The 20,128-nt window shown below is 36.8% G+C and overlaps 1 protein-coding gene across 4 annotated transcripts in view; it reads right to left on the bottom strand.

Moving 5' to 3' along the window:
* Positions 1–20,128, bottom strand: part of LOC122024060 (phosphoglycerate kinase-like) — a 66,348-nt gene that overhangs the window by 32,174 nt on the left and 14,046 nt on the right. For all 4 annotated transcript variants that reach the window (XM_042582587.1, XM_042582588.1, XM_042582586.1 and 1 more), the window contains exons 4-5: positions 14,672–14,957; positions 12,778–12,845 (exon numbers count right to left, since the gene is read on the bottom strand). In XM_042582587.1, the coding sequence (XP_042438521.1) occupies positions 12,778–12,845; positions 14,672–14,957 (354 nt within the window). The remainder of the gene's footprint in view (positions 1–12,777; positions 12,846–14,671; positions 14,958–20,128) is intronic.

Consider the following 20,128-nt stretch of genomic DNA (forward strand, 5'->3'; position numbering starts at 1 on the left):
GGCACACTTCAATAAATCCATTGTTGAAAAAACTCTCCCCCTGAAGAGTTGCTCATCGTTGTTCACAACATCACTTATTGTGATCAACACGATAAAGAAGGTCCCATACCCTTCATTTATCCGTACCTTCTCCCTCATTGTAGACAAATACTCAACCTTGAGCATTTTCTAACCACGTGAGTTCCCACTTGAAATAATGAGGATATCCACTCCCCATTTCAAGTTCAAAAGCTCATACATGAGCATTTTCTTTAAAGAAGGTTAACCACCTTCCAAGGTTCATGAAAAAATAATTTTTCATGTCTTTAAAGACTCCCTCCCCCTAAAGACATGGTGGTAACTTCTGTCATTGCACCAACAATGACTTGGAATCCCTAAACCGTTAGGAAACCCAAATTTAGAAGTTTTGAGGTTCAAATACTCAAAATTTGAAACAAACCTCAACCTAAACTTCAATGAAGCCTTCCTTAACCAATCCATCCTTGTTTTCACATGAAAATACCCTTTGTATGTATACAAATGTATTTTAGGGATTTGGAATGGCTACCTAGACTAAAATAGGTTCAAAGTGCTGAAATCAGGCTTTCCCAGCCAAAATCAGCAACTTGGATCGATTGAAGTTGGGTTCCAATCGATTGAACCTTTCTGAATCGATCCACTAATCGATTCAGACTACCTGGATCGATCGGCTGATCGATCCAGATGAACTCGATCGATTGCGCTGTTTGATCGATCCATGGATCGATTCAGATCGATACTGCTCGATATCTGGATCGATCGGCTGATCGATCCAGACTAGTCAAACCCCTAGAAAATTCTACAAAATCCAAAAAGTATGAAATTTCGTGTAGACATTGTTTAGGGCATATATTATCAAGGAAAAATAGTTTTCTATGAAAATACATCATATTTTCAAAGATTGACACAAACTTGAAAACTTGCAAAAACTTTAGTGTTTTCTTCAAGTTTGTGTTTAACTATCCAATGGTGATTACTATCAAAAGATAGCCTTCACCAAGGTTGGCCAAAGTCATTTAAAATTTTTAAAACCAATATCCCACCACATTCCTTGGGCTTAATGCACATGACTTGTACATTAGCTTTCCCAATGATGGGAAAACACATATCTATGTGTTTTGATGAAACTAAAACTCAAAAGAATGCACTAAATCAACATCTTGAGTTTTGTTCATCATCCTAACATCTCACTTGTATCTAATGTGCACTAAAACACATACAAGTCATCTTATAGGTCTTTGTGAGATGTAGATTTTGGTTTTGCCCTAATCTAGGGATCATGATATCTATCTAGGCATTTTGAGGATATTAGACACCCACCTAGGATGTCACTTGTTAATAAGTGTTGTTAAATGCCTTTTGTCCTTAATTACAAGGAATTAAACTTAATGATGATAATGTTATGACATACATCAAAAGAAATAATTTTCAAAAGAAAATATCCTATAATTACATGATGTATGAATGTCATGACATGGTATTTTTGGATTTTCATAATAAAACTAGACATAATGTCATGACATATGATGGGCAAACAATCATGGCAAGATTTAGCATAAATAAAATATACCTAGATTAACTATCTAGGTATCCTTAAACCATTAGCTAAACTTACAACTTAAACCTAGATTGCCCTAAAGTGCTTCAAGAAAATGTCAAAGCCTAAATTGGCATTTCTAATTCCCTTGATTAATTTATGTCAAATTAAGCATATCCTCAAATGTTGGCATATTTCATTTTCCACAAGAGTAGCACTTCAACATAAGGCTTCAATTTCCTTTAATTTTCTAAGAACATACCAAAATCCCAACTTGGTAGCTCTTATAATTTCCCAATATGTGCCTTTTAAGATTAAAATCAAATTTTCACCACTAGGCACATTTTACTCTTTCAAGGAGTAAATAATAGTTCCATTTCATTTTCAAAGGTTAACAAAACCTCGAAAATGCTCCTCGAGTGTCAATTTCCTCAAAGTTGGGTTAACTACCCTTCTAATCGAGTTGACACTCTAACCCATTTATGGGATAGAGATGCTCCTAGGAACCCAACACCTATTGGTGCTCCTTGGACGCTCTAGGTACTCACTAGGGATAACTTCCTAGATACCTTCCTAGTGACCTTGTTGGGCTTCTTGGAAGCCTGGTCACATTTTCTAGGTCAACCCCAGGGATAGCCTCCTTGTGACCTTGTTAGTGACTTTCTTAAACTTCTTGAAGTCTTAGTCACTTTGGTTGCAAAAATACTCTTAGGGATGACTTCCTAGTATTCTTGACTTGACCACTAAACCTGGGTTTGTTCCATAACTATATGGAACCCTATGATAACTAGGCACATCCTTCTTAGCCTTTGGTTTGTATCCCAAACCTCTATGGCTATTGATGGCTTTGACTTTCCTAGCCCTAGGTTTTGCTCACTTTGCCTTTTTAGGATATTTTCCATCCTTTTAGGGTCTTTTCCATTTTATCAAGTCTTGATCTCAAGACTTGATTTTCTATCATTAAATCCTTAGAATTTGGTTTTCATTAAGTCCATGAGCATTTTGGTTTCTAGGCTTGTATCCAAAATCCTTAGAGTTATTGCCTAGACTTTTACCTACATTCCTAACCCCAAGTGATAGTGGTCTTAGCATGTAAGGCTATTTCCTTAAAGCCCTCGCTTTCTATTCTTATGGTAAATTGCATTAAAATGATAAAGTTAGACCTATCACGTTTCGTAATGTAAAGGAGTAGCTCGATAAATGTTACCTTCTTCTTTACTGGAGGCTCCCCTTGACTAGTGCCTCCTTGAGCCTTGACCCTCTTCTTCCCTTGGGGCGTTGACTACGATAATGCCCCTTTTGATTGCAAGAGTATAATATGCTCCTTGCTCTTCTTTGTGTTGGGGATGGTCTCCTTAACCTTGCCCTTTTGTGCCACTTGGCCCTTCTTGGCTAATTTAGGGCACTTGTTCTTGTAGTGCCATGTTCCCTACATTCAAAGCATATAATATGATTTTATTATTAATTGAATTATTTATACCTTTGCTTGTAGGGTGGCATCTTTTCTTTGGATCCGGAGGTAGAAGCTTCCTCTTGATCGGACCTCGATTCTCCTCCATTTGATTTTTCTTGACTTGTGGAGGTAGAAGCTTCTTCCTCCTCTTCTTCGCTTGACCCGGATGTAGAAGCTTCTCCTTCTTCTTGATCCGGTGTCACCAAGGATTGCTCCCCCTCAATCCTAGAGGTGGAGGCTTCATCATCTTGAATACGAAACAAGGAGTATGCTCCCTCCTTGTTCCCTTCGTTGCATTCCTTGAGGATGAAGCTTCTTGGATTTCCTCTTCTTGGAGGTTGAGCATCTCTCAACCTCGGAATCCTCCTCTTGGTCTTGCTCCAAAGAGTCACCCTCTGGATTCTTGCTCTTGTCAGACATGGAGGGATCTCTTCGTGAAGCTTGACCATTTGCTCCATAAGTCCTTTCGATCTTCAAATTCTCGATTTTGCGAAGGATGGTGCTTTGCATAAATTGACCAAAAGCTTGGTCACTTTGTCATTGCCTCGCACCTTTGGACTTGCTCGGCTCGTTTGCTTTTCTTTAGAACTTTGCCTTTGAATTTCTTGGAGCCTTGAAGCCTTCCATTAAGCAAACCATCGCTCTATCTCCATCATAAGAAAATTTTCGATTCTTGATTTCCAAGAATCGAAACTCGTAAAAGTGTATGGTGGAGCCACCCTTGTGTCAAATCCAAGCCCATCTTGGAATTGCATCTTAAAGTTGAGCTTGATAAAGTCTTGAACTTGAAGAATTTGCTCCAACTTCTTCACCCTCTAGCTTTTCTTGATATGCTTGACCCTTCCGAGATGATTCGGTGAAGAGCGGCCTCGCTCCGATACCACTGTTAGGACCAAAAGTAGCTAGAGGGGTGAATAGCTCGTCGCGTTAGCTCGCTCGGCGTTGCTTGGCGTTGCTTGTTTCTTCTTTGGCAGCGGAAAATATAGAATCAAACATAAAACGCTGACACTAGGATTTTACTTGGTATCCACCTCGCAAGAGGTGACTAATCCAAGGATCAACACCAACGCACACAGCCTCCACTAGGAATAACGCCCTTTACGGTAACTACCAGGCGGAGAAGCCCTACTGAACACTCTCGAATATAAGAAGAAGAAAGGAAATACAAGTTAAGCAAAAGCTTACAAGATGTGCGATGAAAACCCTAACCTAACTTCTTCCTCTCAATAGATCCGCCTCGACTTGAAAGCCTCCAAGAACCTTCAAGAGCTGGCGATCACGTGCTTTAGAGAGCTGTGGAGGAGCTGGAATGAATCTGAGAAGAGCTCGTGAAGCGATCCGAAGACCACGCTCGCTGCGGCTTTAAACCCGACGCAGCGGTCGGATCCGATCGATTCAATGTTCAATCGATCGGGAGGCTTGATCGATCCACGGATCGATCCGGGAGGCTTGATCGGCTGATCGATCCACGGATCGATCCGGCGCTTCGCGCAGATCGTCCGATCGATCGGCCGATCGATCGGGACCTCGATCGATCCACGGATCGATCCGAGCTTTCACTGGAATGTCGGATCGATCCACCGATCGATCCAATCGATCACTCGGTTTTGCCCAAAACCAAGTCCCAAACCTCCCTAACCAACATCCGACCTTGACTGTTGGTACATCACCCTCGCGTCGGTCACTCCCTCGACTGCCAGACTCCCCACAGTGTCCGGTGATCCTTTGACCCACTGGACTTTACTCGTCGTGCAGTATCCGGTCCACTCCATCGTTGACTGCTAGGACTCCCCGAGTGTCCGGTCAATCCCTTCGACCCACTGGACTTTTACTCGTCGTGCAAGTTCATCCGGTCACCCATCGACCTACTTGGACTTCCACGGATGTCAACCTCGACCCATCGGACTTCCTTCCTTGCCAAGTATCCAATCAATCCTTTGACCTACTGGACTTCCCAAACGGATGTCCGATCATCCTCGATCCATCTGGATTTCCTTCCTCGCCAAGTATCCGGCCTCTTCGACCTACTTGGACTTCCAAACACCGGATGTCCGATCATCCTCGATCCATCCGGATTTCCTTCTTCACTCACGGGACTTTCACCCCGCTCACAGGGTTTTCCATACCGCCCTGGACTTTCACCTGGCAACCAGTTTCCTTCCGCCCACTGGACTTTCTTCACCGCTCACTCACCAGTTTCCTTCGCCTTCACCACTAGACTTCCTGCTTGTGCCAGTTAGGACTTCCCAGTCAAGTATCCGGTCAACCTTGACCTACTCGACTCTTCTTCGATCAATATCTTATTGTCAAACATCTAAACCCAAACCAAGACTCAGCTTGGTTAACCAGGTCAACCTTGACCTGAGGGATGTTGCACCAACAGTACCAACTTCGAGCAAACTTGTTGAAAAACTAAAACGAAAAGCTTATCCAAAGAGGTGATTGCACCAATTCAGACTATGTCGAAAAGCTCAAAACCAAAAACAACGAAGTGAAAAACAATAAGAAGAAACCCCCTACTCAAATAGTAGTTGCACTAATTCAGAGCGAACAAGACTCTGGTACCACTTGTAGGATCGTGTGCACGTAAGAGAGGGTGAATCAAGTGTAATTTAAAAATGTTTCTTTTTTTACTTTTGAAAATGAGTGCGCAACATAAAAATAAACTAAGTGAGAAAGAGAACACAAGAGAAAACATAACACAAGCGTTTTACTTGGTTCGGAGCCTTCGACGACTCTTACTCCAAGACCCAGACCCTTTGGACCTTTCCGACGGGTAATCCACTAATATAAATCGAATAGATACAAGGATATAAAAAGTTAAAGTGCAAGTAATTTAAATACAAGTATACCAACGACCTTGTTTTGAAGCTCAGACATAGCTGTTGGAGGATCATTTCGGTGTCGTAGAACAATTTTCGGAGCATCACGTGAGTATGAAAGTTGTAGCAAATGATGTACTGATCCTGCTGGCCGAAGCTTCTTTTATAGGCCTTTCCAGGCGCCTTGACCACCCCCACACCCTCCACTGAAGTCTATCCGATCCTGCTTTGACACTGAGTTGCCCACCTCCGGGCGCCTAGACCACCTCGGGTGCCTGAATCGCTGACGTGGTTACACATCGACGAAGCTCTATCCATTTTGCCTCTATCTAATCTCGGACGCTTGGACCAGCCTCGGACGCCTGGACTCTGACGTATGTTGACTAATTAGAGCGTGCCAACTCAACTACATGTGTGACTAGTTTAACCCAATTCAGGCGCCTAGACCTACTCAGGGCGCTCGGACATCTGGGCGCCTGGACCTACTCAGGGCACCCGAACATCTGGGCGCCTAGACCCTTCCAGGGCGCCTAGAAGTGCTTTTTCCAACCAACTTGCAGCTTTGATTTTCTGCACCACAGAGTTAGCATAAGCATAATATGAATTAAATTATTAATTAGATCCTATCTTACCAAAACCAAGATCTAGCCTTGGTCTCAGCTTAGATTTCCAAAATGAATCTAAGTTGGACTAACGCCTATAGCCCCACTAAAGCTCATTCTCACTGGATCTCTCTTCTCCAATTGTTTGTCTAACCTTACTTGTCAAACATCTGGTCCTCTAGACATGCTTAGACTTTCTCTGGTCCTGCTTAGTGTCTAATCAACCTAGACTTTCATGTTTAGTGTCTGATCCTCCAAGACTTCTCATTACCTAAGATTACCTCCCCTGAGGGTTTTTCACTGCTTAGCTTTACTCACTAGGACTTTCACTTTCTAACTTCACTCACTAGGACTTCCACCACCTAGCTTCACTCACTAAGACTTCCACTGTCTGACTTTACTCACCAGGACTTCCACCACCTAGCTTCACTCATTAGGGTATCGCTTCACTCATTAGGGCTTCCACTCACCACTTTACTGTCTGACTTCACTCACCAAGATTTCCACTACCTAGTTTCACTCACTACGGTTTTCACTGCCTGCTTCACTCACCAAGACTTCCTCTTGCCTAACCTCCAGTTAGGACTAGTCACTTAGTAGACTTCTCACTTGCCTAACTTCTAGTTAAGACTTATCCCTGCTAGTCATCTAGTCTTCACTAGACTTCTTTCTTCCAAATATCAAGTCCTGTTTGGATCCACCCTTGGTCAAACTGATCAGACTTGGGTACATTATCAAATATTAAAACCCTGGAGGTTGATTGCACCAATAGAAAGCCCTCTCCTTCCCTCCTCTGTTCACACACGAAGTCGGCTATCGTGCTTGGTTTGGATCTTCCTTTAAAATTTTCTTTTGTTTGACTTCCTTTAGGATAAAGTCTTATGGTTAAAAATAAGTCTTCTATTATGACAAAAGTGACATCTGTAACGTCTAAGATCATGGATTATAAGCTAAATGGTTCAAACTATTTGGAATGGAGTAAGACTATTCGTTTTTATCTACTATGACAAAGATAGTCATTTGACTAATGACCCTCCTCAAGATGATTCAAAGCCGACATAGCTTAGAGAGGATGTTTGCTTGTTCCTTCAGATTTAAAATTGTATTGATAATAAGGTAATTGGTTTGATCAATTACTGTAAATTTGTTAAAGAACTAATGAATTACTTGGAATTTCTATACTCTATAAAAGGGAATCTCTTACGCATGTATGAGGTTTGCAAAACATCTTATAATGTGAAAAACCAAGATCCGCCTCCGGTCAATTATTTTATGGCATTCAAGAAGACATATGAGGAGCTTAATATGCTACTATCCTTTAGCCCTGATGTGAAGGTTGAACAATGCCAACGAGAGCAGATGGCCATCATGAGCCTCCTTGCTAGTCTATCTCCTGAATTTGAATCTACTAAGTCATAAGTTTTCTCGGATTATGACATCTTCTCTTTACGAGATATATTCAGTCATCTTCTCTGTACAAAAAGTACTGCACCCGTTCCACTTAGTAGTGCTTTGGTGAGTCGCAATACTAGTCGTATGGGGGATCAACTAGTCGCAGTGGAAACAAAGGAGGTAGCTCACCGAACTTTGAAACTTAAATGCCGAATTCGAGCGGTATTATGTGTAACTACTGTTGTAAGCTAAGTCATATGAAGTTTAAGTGCAGAAGGCTTAAGTATAAGAAACAGTAAAAATACTTGTCCCATATTACATCCACTAATGATGCCTCTGACAAATTGATCCTTATCTCTATAAATGAATTTGCAAGTTCTCAAAATATCAGGAATCACTCAAGTCTTCATCTTCCTCTATCACTGCTATTACTAATTCAAGTAAACAAAACACATTTCTTTTCTCATCCTGGGTCATTGATTTTGGTGCCATAGATCATATAACAAGTAATTCTAGTCTCTTTTCTATTTTTCAGTCCAAAGCTAATACTCCTATTGTTACTTTAGTTGATGGGTCTTTATCTTGTGCTCGTAGGTCTGGTATTATCAATTCTACCCCCTTGCTTTCTCTATCCTCTGTCTTACATTTACCTATTTTATCCTTTAATTTGCTCTCTATCAATCAACTAATTCGTAATCTTAACTGTTGGATCCCATTTTTTCTCGATCATTGTTTATTTCAGGACCTTTTGACGTAAAAGATTATTGGTAAAGGACACGAGTCTGGCCTCTACATTCTTGACACACCGCTTCCAAATTTGTTTGCTTGCGCGAGTGTCACTTCTGCTTTCAAGGCTCATTGTAGGTCGGGACATCCATCTCTCCTTTTGTTCTAAAAGTGTTGTCCACAATATGGTAAGGTGTCTTCATTTGATTGTGAGTCGTGTCAGTTTACAAAAAATTCTTAGTTTAAGTGTAAATAAACATGCTAATTAGTTCATTCTGATATTTGGGGTCCGTGTCTTATTTTGTCTAAACCTGGTTTTTAGTATTTTGCTACTTTTGTAGATGATTATTCTCGTGTAACTTGATTATATTTAATGAAAAATCGCTCTGAGTTATTTTCTCTATTTTGTGCCTTTTGCGCATAAAACTCAGTTCAATGAGTCCACCCGTACTTTACGAAGTGATAATGTCAAGGAATATACGTCCGGTTTATTCCAATCTTATATGACATGCTTCATGAAACCTCTTGTGTTGATACTTCATCCCAAAATAATGTAGCTGAACACAAAAACAGACATCTTCTTGAGACTGCATGGGTCCTTTTATTTCAAATGAATGTTCTCATACCTTTTTGGGCCGACACAGTTTCTACGACATATTTTTGTTGGGATTGCAAGGTTACAAATATCGTGCCACATTAAAAATACATGGGAAAAATTATGGGTTTATAAGAAAAAGATATCTCCATTGGCATGAGGCCTTTTGGGTAGAGCCCGAGAACAAAACCATGAGGGCTTAGGCCTACGGTAGGCAATATCATACCATTGTGAAAATATCTAAATTCTTTTCGATCCTTCAATTGGTATCAGAGTGAGGTCGCTCTTCACCGGACTAACCGCCGAAAGAAGCATGAGCCAAAGCCATGATCCAAAATCGAACCATGTGGGTGAAACCTTGAACAAAGTCGGGGAGGCCTTGAGCAGGTCAGGAGTGACCCAATACTTAAGAGGAAACCCTGAGTAGGTCAAGAGTGATCTGATACTCAAGGGGAGGCCCTAAGTAGGTCAAGAGTGATCCAACAAGGTTATAAACATAGTCCCATATCGAAAACACATGGGAAAGATCATGAGTTTATAAGAAAAAGATATCTCCATTGGCATGAGGCATTTTGGGTAGAGCTCGAGAGCAAAACCATAAGGACTTAGGTCCAAAGTGGACAATATTATACTATTGTGGAAATATCTAAATTCTTTTCGATCCTTTAATTTTCACATTAACCGCATGTCATCCACAGTTCTTCACGGTGAGATCCCTTACAAAGTCTTTTTTCCCAATAAATCGTTGTTTCCTGTTAACTCTAGGATATTTGGTAGCACTTGTTTTGGTCGGAATGTTCGTCCGCATGTCACTAAATTAGATCCCAAGTCTTTGAAGTGTATCTTCCTTGGTTATTCTCATCTTCAGAAAGGTTATAAGTGGTATTGTCCTACTATTAACAAATATCTTATCTCAATTGATGTTTCCTTGGTGAAAGACACACCTTATTTCCTGTTGTCACCTATTCCAACTCGTCAAAGGGAGGAGGATGATTTGTTGGTTTATTTTGTCACATCCTCTACATCCGTTCCAGAACCGGCTCCTATCAAACCACCTTTTATTCAAGTTTATTTCAAGTGTCAATCTCCTTATTCATGTCATGCACCTATTACTTCGTCATAAAATCCAGATCCAATCCCAAGCGACGATCTTCTTATTGCATTACGCAAGGATAAACACCAGTGTACTTATCCTACTTTTGTTTCTTATAATGACTTATCATCTTCCTCTTGTTCTTTTATTGCTTCACTTGACTCTATCTCTATTCCTAAAATTGTCCATGAGGTCATATCTCATCCTGATTGGAAAGATATAATGATAGAGGAGATAAATGCTTTAGATGGCAATGACATTTGGGACTTGATCGATCTACCTTCAGGGAAACGAGCTCTTGGATGCAAATAGGTATTCGCAGTTAAAGTCAATCTTAGTTGCCAAATTAAAAGTCCATCTTGTCATTAAAGGCTATGCTCAGACCTATGGGGTAGATTATTCTAACACTTTTCTCCTGTTACAAAGTTGATATCTGTTTAATTGTTTATTTCAATGGTCGTTACTCATCATTGACCTTTACATCAACTTGATATCAAAAATTCTTTCTTCATGATGATCTTCAAGAAGAGGTGTATATAGAGCAACTTCCTAGTTTAGTATGATGAAAATTTAGTCAGGGCAAGTTTATTGTCTTCGAAAATCTTTGTATGGTTTGAAACAGAGTCCTTGTGTTTGGTTTGGAAAATTTAGTTAGGTTGTTGAAAAGTTTAGTATGATGAAAAGCAAGTCAGATGTTCTACAAGCTGTCAGAAGTTGGTATCATTCTATTAGTTGTATAGGTGGATGGTATTATTATCACTTGAAGTGATACTACGGGAATCTCATCTCTTAAATTTTTTATTCATACTCAGTTTCATACAAAAGACTTGAGGGTGCTAAAGTACGTCTTGGGTGTTGAAGTTATAAGGAGAAGAAAAAAGATATATTTCTATCTCAGAAAAAATTGGGGGCAAAACCTTGTAGCGCTCCAATGACTCAAAACCACTAAAGGGCTAAAAGTTAAATATGTTTGCAACAAATTGTGTTTCAACATTATATTTGAACAAACTTAAAGGCATGTTATGTAGGGGTGTCAATTCGGGTGAGTATGGTTGAGTTCAGTTAAGGTTGGAATTTTTTTTTTTTCAATCTCAACCCCAACCTGACCCGAACCCGAATATAACCTGAAACCCCTAAACCTAACCCAAATCCGACTCGAATAACCCGATTCAAAATAACTTTTTTTTAACTATCTTCCCTATAATTCTTCAATTTTATCTCAATACTCCATCATTATCATCCTAAATATTGATATCCATAAAGTATCTTAATTTTTAAAATAAAATTTAATTTAACCCCCAAAAACCCATTAAACCCTAAATTTGGGTCAATTTGAATCAACCCGAACCGAAACCGAGCCCAACTCAAAAACCCTTCAACCTAAACATGATCCGAACCAACCCAAACCCGAAAATCCCCAACCTAAACCTGATTTTTTTGGATCGACTCGGGTCAGATCGGCAAGTCGGGTTCATTTTTGCCACCACTATGTTATAGGCCTATATATAAATATATAAAATATAGTGATAGTGTCCTAAAGAGAATTGATTGCAAGGGAATAATTGTTAATAATTGAACAACATTATTAGTGAAATTCTTATTTTATTATTAGTCTTTTAATTTTATACAGGTGGAAAATTATAATAAAAGTGAAGTACTACTGCTTCAGTGATGGATTAATTATAATTATTTAGATGATTCTAAAACAAGAAAGGTAGTTTAATTGAATCTTTCTTATCAAAGCAATTTCGAGACAAGAAATCAAATTTGTGGTACAACTAGTACTGATCATGTTTTCTGCTATGTAATAGATATGGGTGATCTCACACCTATAGTTCATGCAAATCAAATAGATGTTTGATTCTTAGGTTAGGCAATAGCATTCGGCTGAGAGGTATAGATGTTTGGTAGATGATGCCTACTCTTTCTAACACATAATTAGAGAGAAATCATGCATATTTATCTTTGTTCTTACTTTAATAATCAGCTATTTAGATAGCTATTGATTGCTATACAATTGTGACTTAATTTATTGGATGCTTAAATTCTGTAACAAGTGTTAAATATTAAAGAAAATTAAAACAAAGAAAAAGAGGAAATATTGGATTATCATGATAATCTGAATAAGGGAACTTTGTTCTCCTTTCTATAAATTTTTTTTTACCAAGAACAACTTCTACGATCAAACATCTTACCAAGAATAGTATTCTCAAACAGACATTTTATTTTGGAAAGAATGATATTTGGCAAAACATCTAAGTCAGGCTCCTTTAGATTCTTTAAACTACATATTTATTAAAACTTACATAAAGACGTATAGACCAATATTGGTACAGCATGGCTTCATAAGCCTTAGAAACTTGGTTTGAAAAGCTTAAGCTTAAATGTTAATACTTGAAAATATAAAGAATGTATAAAAAGTCTACACGATTAAATTTACATTGTGGCAATTCTATGGTTTTTTTTCAAGAACTAGATAGAGGTCAAAACATCATTTGAAAGACAAAATGATATATAGTAGAAAAAAATGCTCATCTACCTTACATACTGAAAGAATGTCTGAAGTTTCCTTGAATGAGGCTGGTCCTAGATCGATGGGTGCCCAACCTGAAACAAATCAAGCTAAAAAAATTGAAAATAAAATAAACGGAGACGGCATATGCATGAAAATATGATTTATAATGCTAATAATCATAATTTCATAGCAAAACACAAATGGAAAAAGAAAAGTGTTGCTTCAATTCATAAAGTGGGTGATCGCATAGCAGTCAATCTTATTTTTACAAAAAGACGCCACCTATTAGCAAAATCATCAAAAAGAGCATCCCTATTTACATCCTTTATAACCTTGTTCATCCTGATTATGAAAAAGTAAATAGTTCCATTGAAATTGCTCATTCTTTTCAATTTTTAGGCAAAGTCAACTTAATTTCAATGAAAGGGAGAAATTTAAATGAATTTTACTTCAAATTAGTAAAAGTGAACTTATAATGAACAAATTAAAGCTGATAGGCACCTATTTGATAATAATTAAAATTGAGGCACCTATATGATGATTTTGAAAAATAACAAAAAAAAGGAGTGTCCTTGATTTTTTTTCCCCTTTAATTTTTCAAATATAGAATAAATTTCTCAGTTATCTTTAAACATGGAACCATCTTAACATATTTTGTATCGTCATATCATATGCTAAAGCTATACCTAATTGCTTAATTCTAAAATAATAATTTAAATAGTGGGAAAGAACATACACAATTCAAGTTATCTAACAAAACAGTTTATTTCTACACCAGTACAATTAAGTGTTTACAACTTAAATCAACAAAACATATATCGATTGTTCAAAAAGATTAAAATATTGATGTGATTGTTAATCTCATGAATTATCTTTCTTTAGCAAGGAATTAGCTCAATGGCATCAACATTAATGGTGATTATCAGTTACTTGAACAGGTTAAGAAATGAGACCAAAGGTTAGCACATGGATACATATTAGTACTGTTTGCTACAAGTGGTGGGCATTAGCTTTTAGGCATGTGTTTGGTAGATATTAGTTGGCTTGAATAGGACGAGCCAATTGTATATTGGAAGTTGAAACAATATGGGATCCACAGATGCACTTGTAGTGCATATGTAGGCCAACTATGTAATGGCAATGCCTAAACCTATGCAATCCAAAGAACTACAGCACAGACATATTTGTGTACATGTGACCATATAAATTGCATATGCATATTTTGTACATAGGTGGCCACATGATCTGCTTTTTTGAAAACAGTGAGACCTTGAGTACGAACATGAAAAAAGAGCCAATAAAGTGCCATGAGACTTAAACGCAGATTTTCTGCAAGCAATGGGAAAGAAATTGGACTATCCATTTCAGATCCATATTGGCACAACAATTTATGGAACTAGAAAGGTGTAAACTTCATTTGACCATGCATGCCACTTAGGTTATCACTTGACAGCAGATGCCAATTCTAGGACAAAAGTATGTTCAGCACACCTAAAAGAAATAACTTCTGCATTTACACGTAGTGATATAGCATCTTATATTATACATAAATGCTACCACTAAAGTTGAGATAGAAAAGGAAATCAGAACTAAAAAAAGATGACTCCTCAAAAAGTATGAAGTAAAATGAAGATGCAGAACAAGCCATCAAATTATGATTAATGACGTCCATATTATTACATTGTGTAATGTTTCAACTACATCTTAGCAGGAAAAACAATTCCACTTTGTACAATATTTAAGATGACTCAACTAATTATGTGATAAATCATTGTGTACATAAAAATGCTGAGATTCATGTTTCCAGGAAGTAATAGGCCAAAATGAAAGCATAGAGCCAAAAAAAGAAAAAAAAAAATTGCAGAAGAGAACTTCAAGATATGCAGCAAGAACTTTCATGCAAGTTTGTTATACTAACCAGCTGAGATTTCATCATAAGTAAATATCTCCTGCAGTTTGGGTTTGCCAACATTGACACACAGAAAATCTTTCTGAAAATAAATAGGAATGTTTCGTACTTTTGTAAGCTTGATCAATTCAAGTGTCTCTTCAACAGCATCATATTCCACTAAGTGTGCTGGGATTCGAAGTCCAAAGCAATGCATCATTTGAAATGCTAGCTTTCCAATGAAAATAAGACCATCACAAATAGATGCTAAATGATGCATAGCTTTAGCTTTTCTTTGGAAATTACTTCCTCCAATCTGCAACAATTTTTTATCCATAAATCTTTGTTTACAGAAAATGGAGAAAACAAAAAAGATAGAACTTTTTTTTTTGCAAGCAATGCATAAATTACCAATTTAAGATGCACACTCATCTACAATGAAATGTGTCAAAAATAATTGGCCTGATCCCTTATCTAAAAGCTCAAGTTTTTAGGATAAGGGTAGTATCTAGATGTGTGGGAGGGTGATCCATACTGAATTGGCCTAAATCCAACCAGTGAATGGTGGTTTCAAAATCAAATTTAAGAATAAAGATTGGACGAATTAGATAGGAATATAGGTTTGGAAAAGACAAACACGATCTTTCCTACAAAATGGACATCTCTTGGAGATTGAAGTTCAAAAAGATAAACTAGAAGAAATTAGCTAGGATTCAAACTATTTATCAAATATATTTTTGTGTATAAATTGTCTATTCTTATCAATTTGGCAACATATATATTATTGAATTGTGTGTTTAATGTAGAAATAGACAATTTTAGTGAATCTATGATGTTTTTGATACTTAGTGCCAAAATTTATAATTTTTAAAACTGCTACCATGTCAAATCTAATGTTTTTAGTTCATTATAAGTTTTCAATCATGATAATATTTTAAATTGTGTACATGATTGAGTACACTAATCTTCCACATAGTCATTAATTTTGGTCCAACCAAATGCATCATAATAAACATTATGAAACCAAAGTATCATCTTAGCACCTCACTTGTCATCTAATGTCTCAATACATAATCAAGCTAATGCTTGAGATGACCAAGGTTTTATCTTAATCTTTTCTATGTGATCATGCCAATAAGAACTAAGAATGTGACGACACATCATACTTATGTCTATCATATAAATTGTCATATTTACATGCATATAGGCATTTAAATCATACAAGCAAGTGTGGATGGCATACAAACATGGATAAAAATCATAGATCGCCTAATTTATTATGAATAATATATAAATCCCTAATTGTTAGTTCCATACCATTGAAGGCATATCATTTAGCATAACATTAGAGACTAAATGATGTGCCAACTAACTAGGGGTTAATTACACATTCTACCTTAATTGTTGGCATCCCCTAACCCAATCTAAGGCAACGCCTAACAGACTTTACTAAGTCCCTCTTAGAAATCCACTTTTGGGAAATATTTTTGGCATTTCTAAGCTCATTCCAATAGGGTCCATTTGTCATTTTCTTAGGTTTGGATTGACCTACAACTATGATTGAAGAATAAAGTTTTTTTTAGATTTTGTGTTGTATCTCAACCCGACTTTATTGTAGATACCCCTTTAGCTTCCAATTATCATGTCTAAATTTTTTCAAGTGCACCACTTGTGACAAATTATTCATTTTCAACCTCGAGTTCCTTAACTCGAGTCTCGAGTTAAGTTTATCATGTTCATGTGATTCATCACATGGTGGTTAGAGTGAGCTAATTGTATCCTCTAGTGTTTGAATTAGTTTTTTTAGATGTTTTTTTTTTTACCTTTAGCCTTTAATGAAGATTTAGTTAAACTAGCAATACTATCAAGTGATTCATCTATAAGTGGAGAGTTGACATCATCATCTGTAGTGTGTGATGCTCCCCTTGGCTTGAGCTTGAGTCTTTCTCGTCACTTGATAAGACAATTTGTTTCTCTAGGTTGTATTTGTTTCTCGACTTTTCCTCTTGTTTTTTCTTCTTTAGGTGTTTATGTATTATCCCAATTTGTCCTTAATGAATCATGTTTCTTTTTCTTTTATTTTCTTCCACTTTTTCTTTCCCTTTTTCCCCTAACATTTCACTATTTGGGGCAATTGTCTCTTATGTGCCCTTCTGGGTCATAATTGAATCATCCAAAAAACCTCTTCTTCACCTTCTTCTTGCCCTTGAGTATCTTTCTAATCTAATTTTTACTCAAGTTTCTATTTTTCTTCAATGTCCTCTTCACCAAGCGAGCTTTGAGATTCCTCAATACTCTCTAACGATGATAATGGTAAAGAGGATGATGACAATATTTTCTTCTTTTATTCCCATTGAGCTACAAATGAAACCCCTTTACTTTGCTTTACCTCTATTGCTTCTCAACTTCTATATGTTCTGCTTCATGCAACTCCAATTATTAAGAAGAGGTCTTCTAGAGTGCACACCTCAAGATTTGTTAACAAATAATGTGCATCCACAATTGAGAACCATTGTAGAGTTTTAGGAATCTATTGAGTGCATTCAGAGCATAACCCTATTTGTTATTTCTTGTCTGATATTCACTAGGTCATTATCAACTCATAGAATTTTAGTGCATTTTTTGTGGCAAATTCGAATCCATTATCTTGAATGTATTGAATTCTATTCTTGCAAAATCACTCTTTGCAAGTTTTGAATCAAAAGTGTGTCCTGATTCATTATATTAGCTTCTTCTATAATTCTTTAACATTCTTGTATTTTTTTTCCAATTTTATTCAACTCTTGGCAGAGTATTCATCAAGAGGCTTGAGTGTTTCCATACATTATGTACTAATCCTTTTTGCCTTTTTGTCCATATTCTCATCTCTATCAAATCTTCATCTTGATCTCTTAAAGGTTCATACCCTTCTTACATGGTAAGAGATATGTCAAAATCAACTCTAAAATAGGTCTCCATTCATTGAAATCTCCTTTAAATGTTGGCAGTAACAAGTATATGCAGGCCATTGCTTAAAAATGCTAATCCTTCAGATAAGATCCTTGTGTTTTAAAATCAGTTGTAGGGTTGAAGATTGATTCAGAAGAGGCTCAAGTAAAGTTAGATGTGGCTACAACGGGAGGAGTTGAATAGAGAAGTCCTAAAATCAAATTCACTTATAAAACTCAATGACAATTAAAATGTTAGGTCTTGTGTGGGTGCTTTGTGTGTCACTTAATCATGTAGAAAAATTGTAATAAAGACAATATAAACAATATTAACATATTTGTTTAATGTGGTTCGAAGGCTCCACTCCCATTCCAACACCTATAGCTCATTAGGTGAGTCACTCTCGATAAATCTATTACAATTACCATAATTGACTCCTTCACAAAAGGTGATAGAGCAAGTCTTCTACAATCTCAACCTTTATGATGATTACAATGTTATAGAAATGAAATGTAAAGCTAAAAAATGATGATTACCAAAGGAGTTGTAACTCTTAAGCAATTGGTGATAGGAAATTCACAACATTTTTGAGCATCCTTTACAATCCAAAATTCATTAGCTTTAGAAATTCAATCAACAACAATTTTGAAAAATTCACAACAATGTTACTCTAATGGCTCTATTTTGCCCATCTCAAAAAAGCCTCAGTCGACTACTCGAGCATATATAGTTATTCAGTGAGTCACTTATATCACTAGTCACCAAAAAAATACCTCCAGTCAACTATTGCTCAAACAAGATCATTATGTTCATCAAACCCTCAAAGTTCAATTGACTCCATGGATCAAGGCGTTGATTCATATCAATCAGTATGGGCAAAACATTTTGTTATGTTGGATAATCAACACACGAAATGGCATAAGTTATGACCACAAGAGTTGTCTTCCTCCTATGCGAACATTTGCGAGCAAACGAAGCATGACTAGGGTTCAATCTCCATGATGAGATTTTTCCTGCCTCTTCCTCCACCTTTGTCTACCTCTTCCTCCTCTTCTACTGCCTTCATCTACCTCTTCCTTCGCCTTCATAGCTCAACGTTGCTCACCCCTCTTCGCCCCTTGTGTTGTCTCCTTCACACCGACATCTCAATGTTCGGCATTGTTTATACCAAGGTTTAAAATCTCGACCCACGCCAAGGCTTCGGTCGTAGACCGGAACGATACGGTTTCGGTATCGTGTCGTGCCGTGCCGATAGGGTTTCAATATATAGGTTTGGTTGTTGTTGTATTAATTTTATGTAACATGACAGTATACATTTCTTAAAACTTCTAAAATAAAAAATAGGTAATCTAAAGTGTTTCCTAGACGTAAATATCAAACATTCATATCAACAAATATGTGTTACGATCAGGAACCAAGAATCTAAAATGTAGAAAGCTGAATATGTTAATATTCATGGTTCCAAATATTGCTTATAAGATAAAAAAAAATTATTATCTATAATAATTATATAAATTATTTATTTATTAATTTATATAATATAAAATTATATAATTATAGTTCATAAATATTTTACGTGTGTGTGTATATATATATATAGCTTCTATTGAATTCTAAAATCAAATTTATTTAAAAAATTTATATATTTATTAAAAAAATAAAAATTATTTTTTAGAATTATTTATAAATTTTAAAATTATTTTAAATATTTTTATAAAATTTTAATATATTTTTTATTTATAAAAATAATTTAAAGTTTATTTTAAAAAATATAACTATATATTATATAAATTATCTATTTTATTTTAATTTTTTATATTTCAATAAAAATATGCATTATAATTATATTAATTAATTAACAGTTTATTTAATTAATTATTAATTTATATAATATATAATTATAATAATTAATTAGAAATTAGATATTATATATATAATATAATAATTTTAATTAAAACATTTTATAAAACCTAACTTTTCCTCATTCTCGCGATTCTGCCGCATCCACCGCCTTCGCCTAGTTGCCGCTGCAGGGCTCGCGCGACGACTCCACCGCGGTTGCGGGGCTCACACGACGAGTCTGTCGTCACCGCGGTGCTCGTGCAACGAGTCTACCACCACCGAGGGCTCGCGCGACGAGTTTGCCGTAGTTGCGAGGCTCGCGCGACGCCTCCTCCGCGTCTGTAGGGCTTACGCGACATCTCTGAGATCGGTCGTGGGCTTCGAAACCTTCTAAACGCCGGTGCCGGTTTCGGTGTGCAGGCGGAATGGTAAGTTTCGCCTATACCGCCTGGCACGAAACGAAATTTATATTCTTGGTCTATACCCTCTTCAAAGGCGGAAGGAAAGCCTATGACCATGCACCCCACATCCTTGTCAGTTGCATCAGCATGTATACGACTATGAAAGACTTCAGTTACATGTTCACCATCAACTCTAGGTAACCTTCGTCTACTGGAGAGAGGCAACCCAGGTTCAACAACAAGTAATGGTGCAGGGGAACATGTACCAAATCAGCTGATCTTAACCAACATCTATCTTGCATTAATTTTCCCTATT

This window comes from Zingiber officinale, chromosome 9B (assembly GCF_018446385.1).
Source record: "Zingiber officinale cultivar Zhangliang chromosome 9B, Zo_v1.1, whole genome shotgun sequence".
In the NCBI taxonomy this organism is placed as follows: domain Eukaryota; kingdom Viridiplantae; phylum Streptophyta; class Magnoliopsida; order Zingiberales; family Zingiberaceae; genus Zingiber; species Zingiber officinale.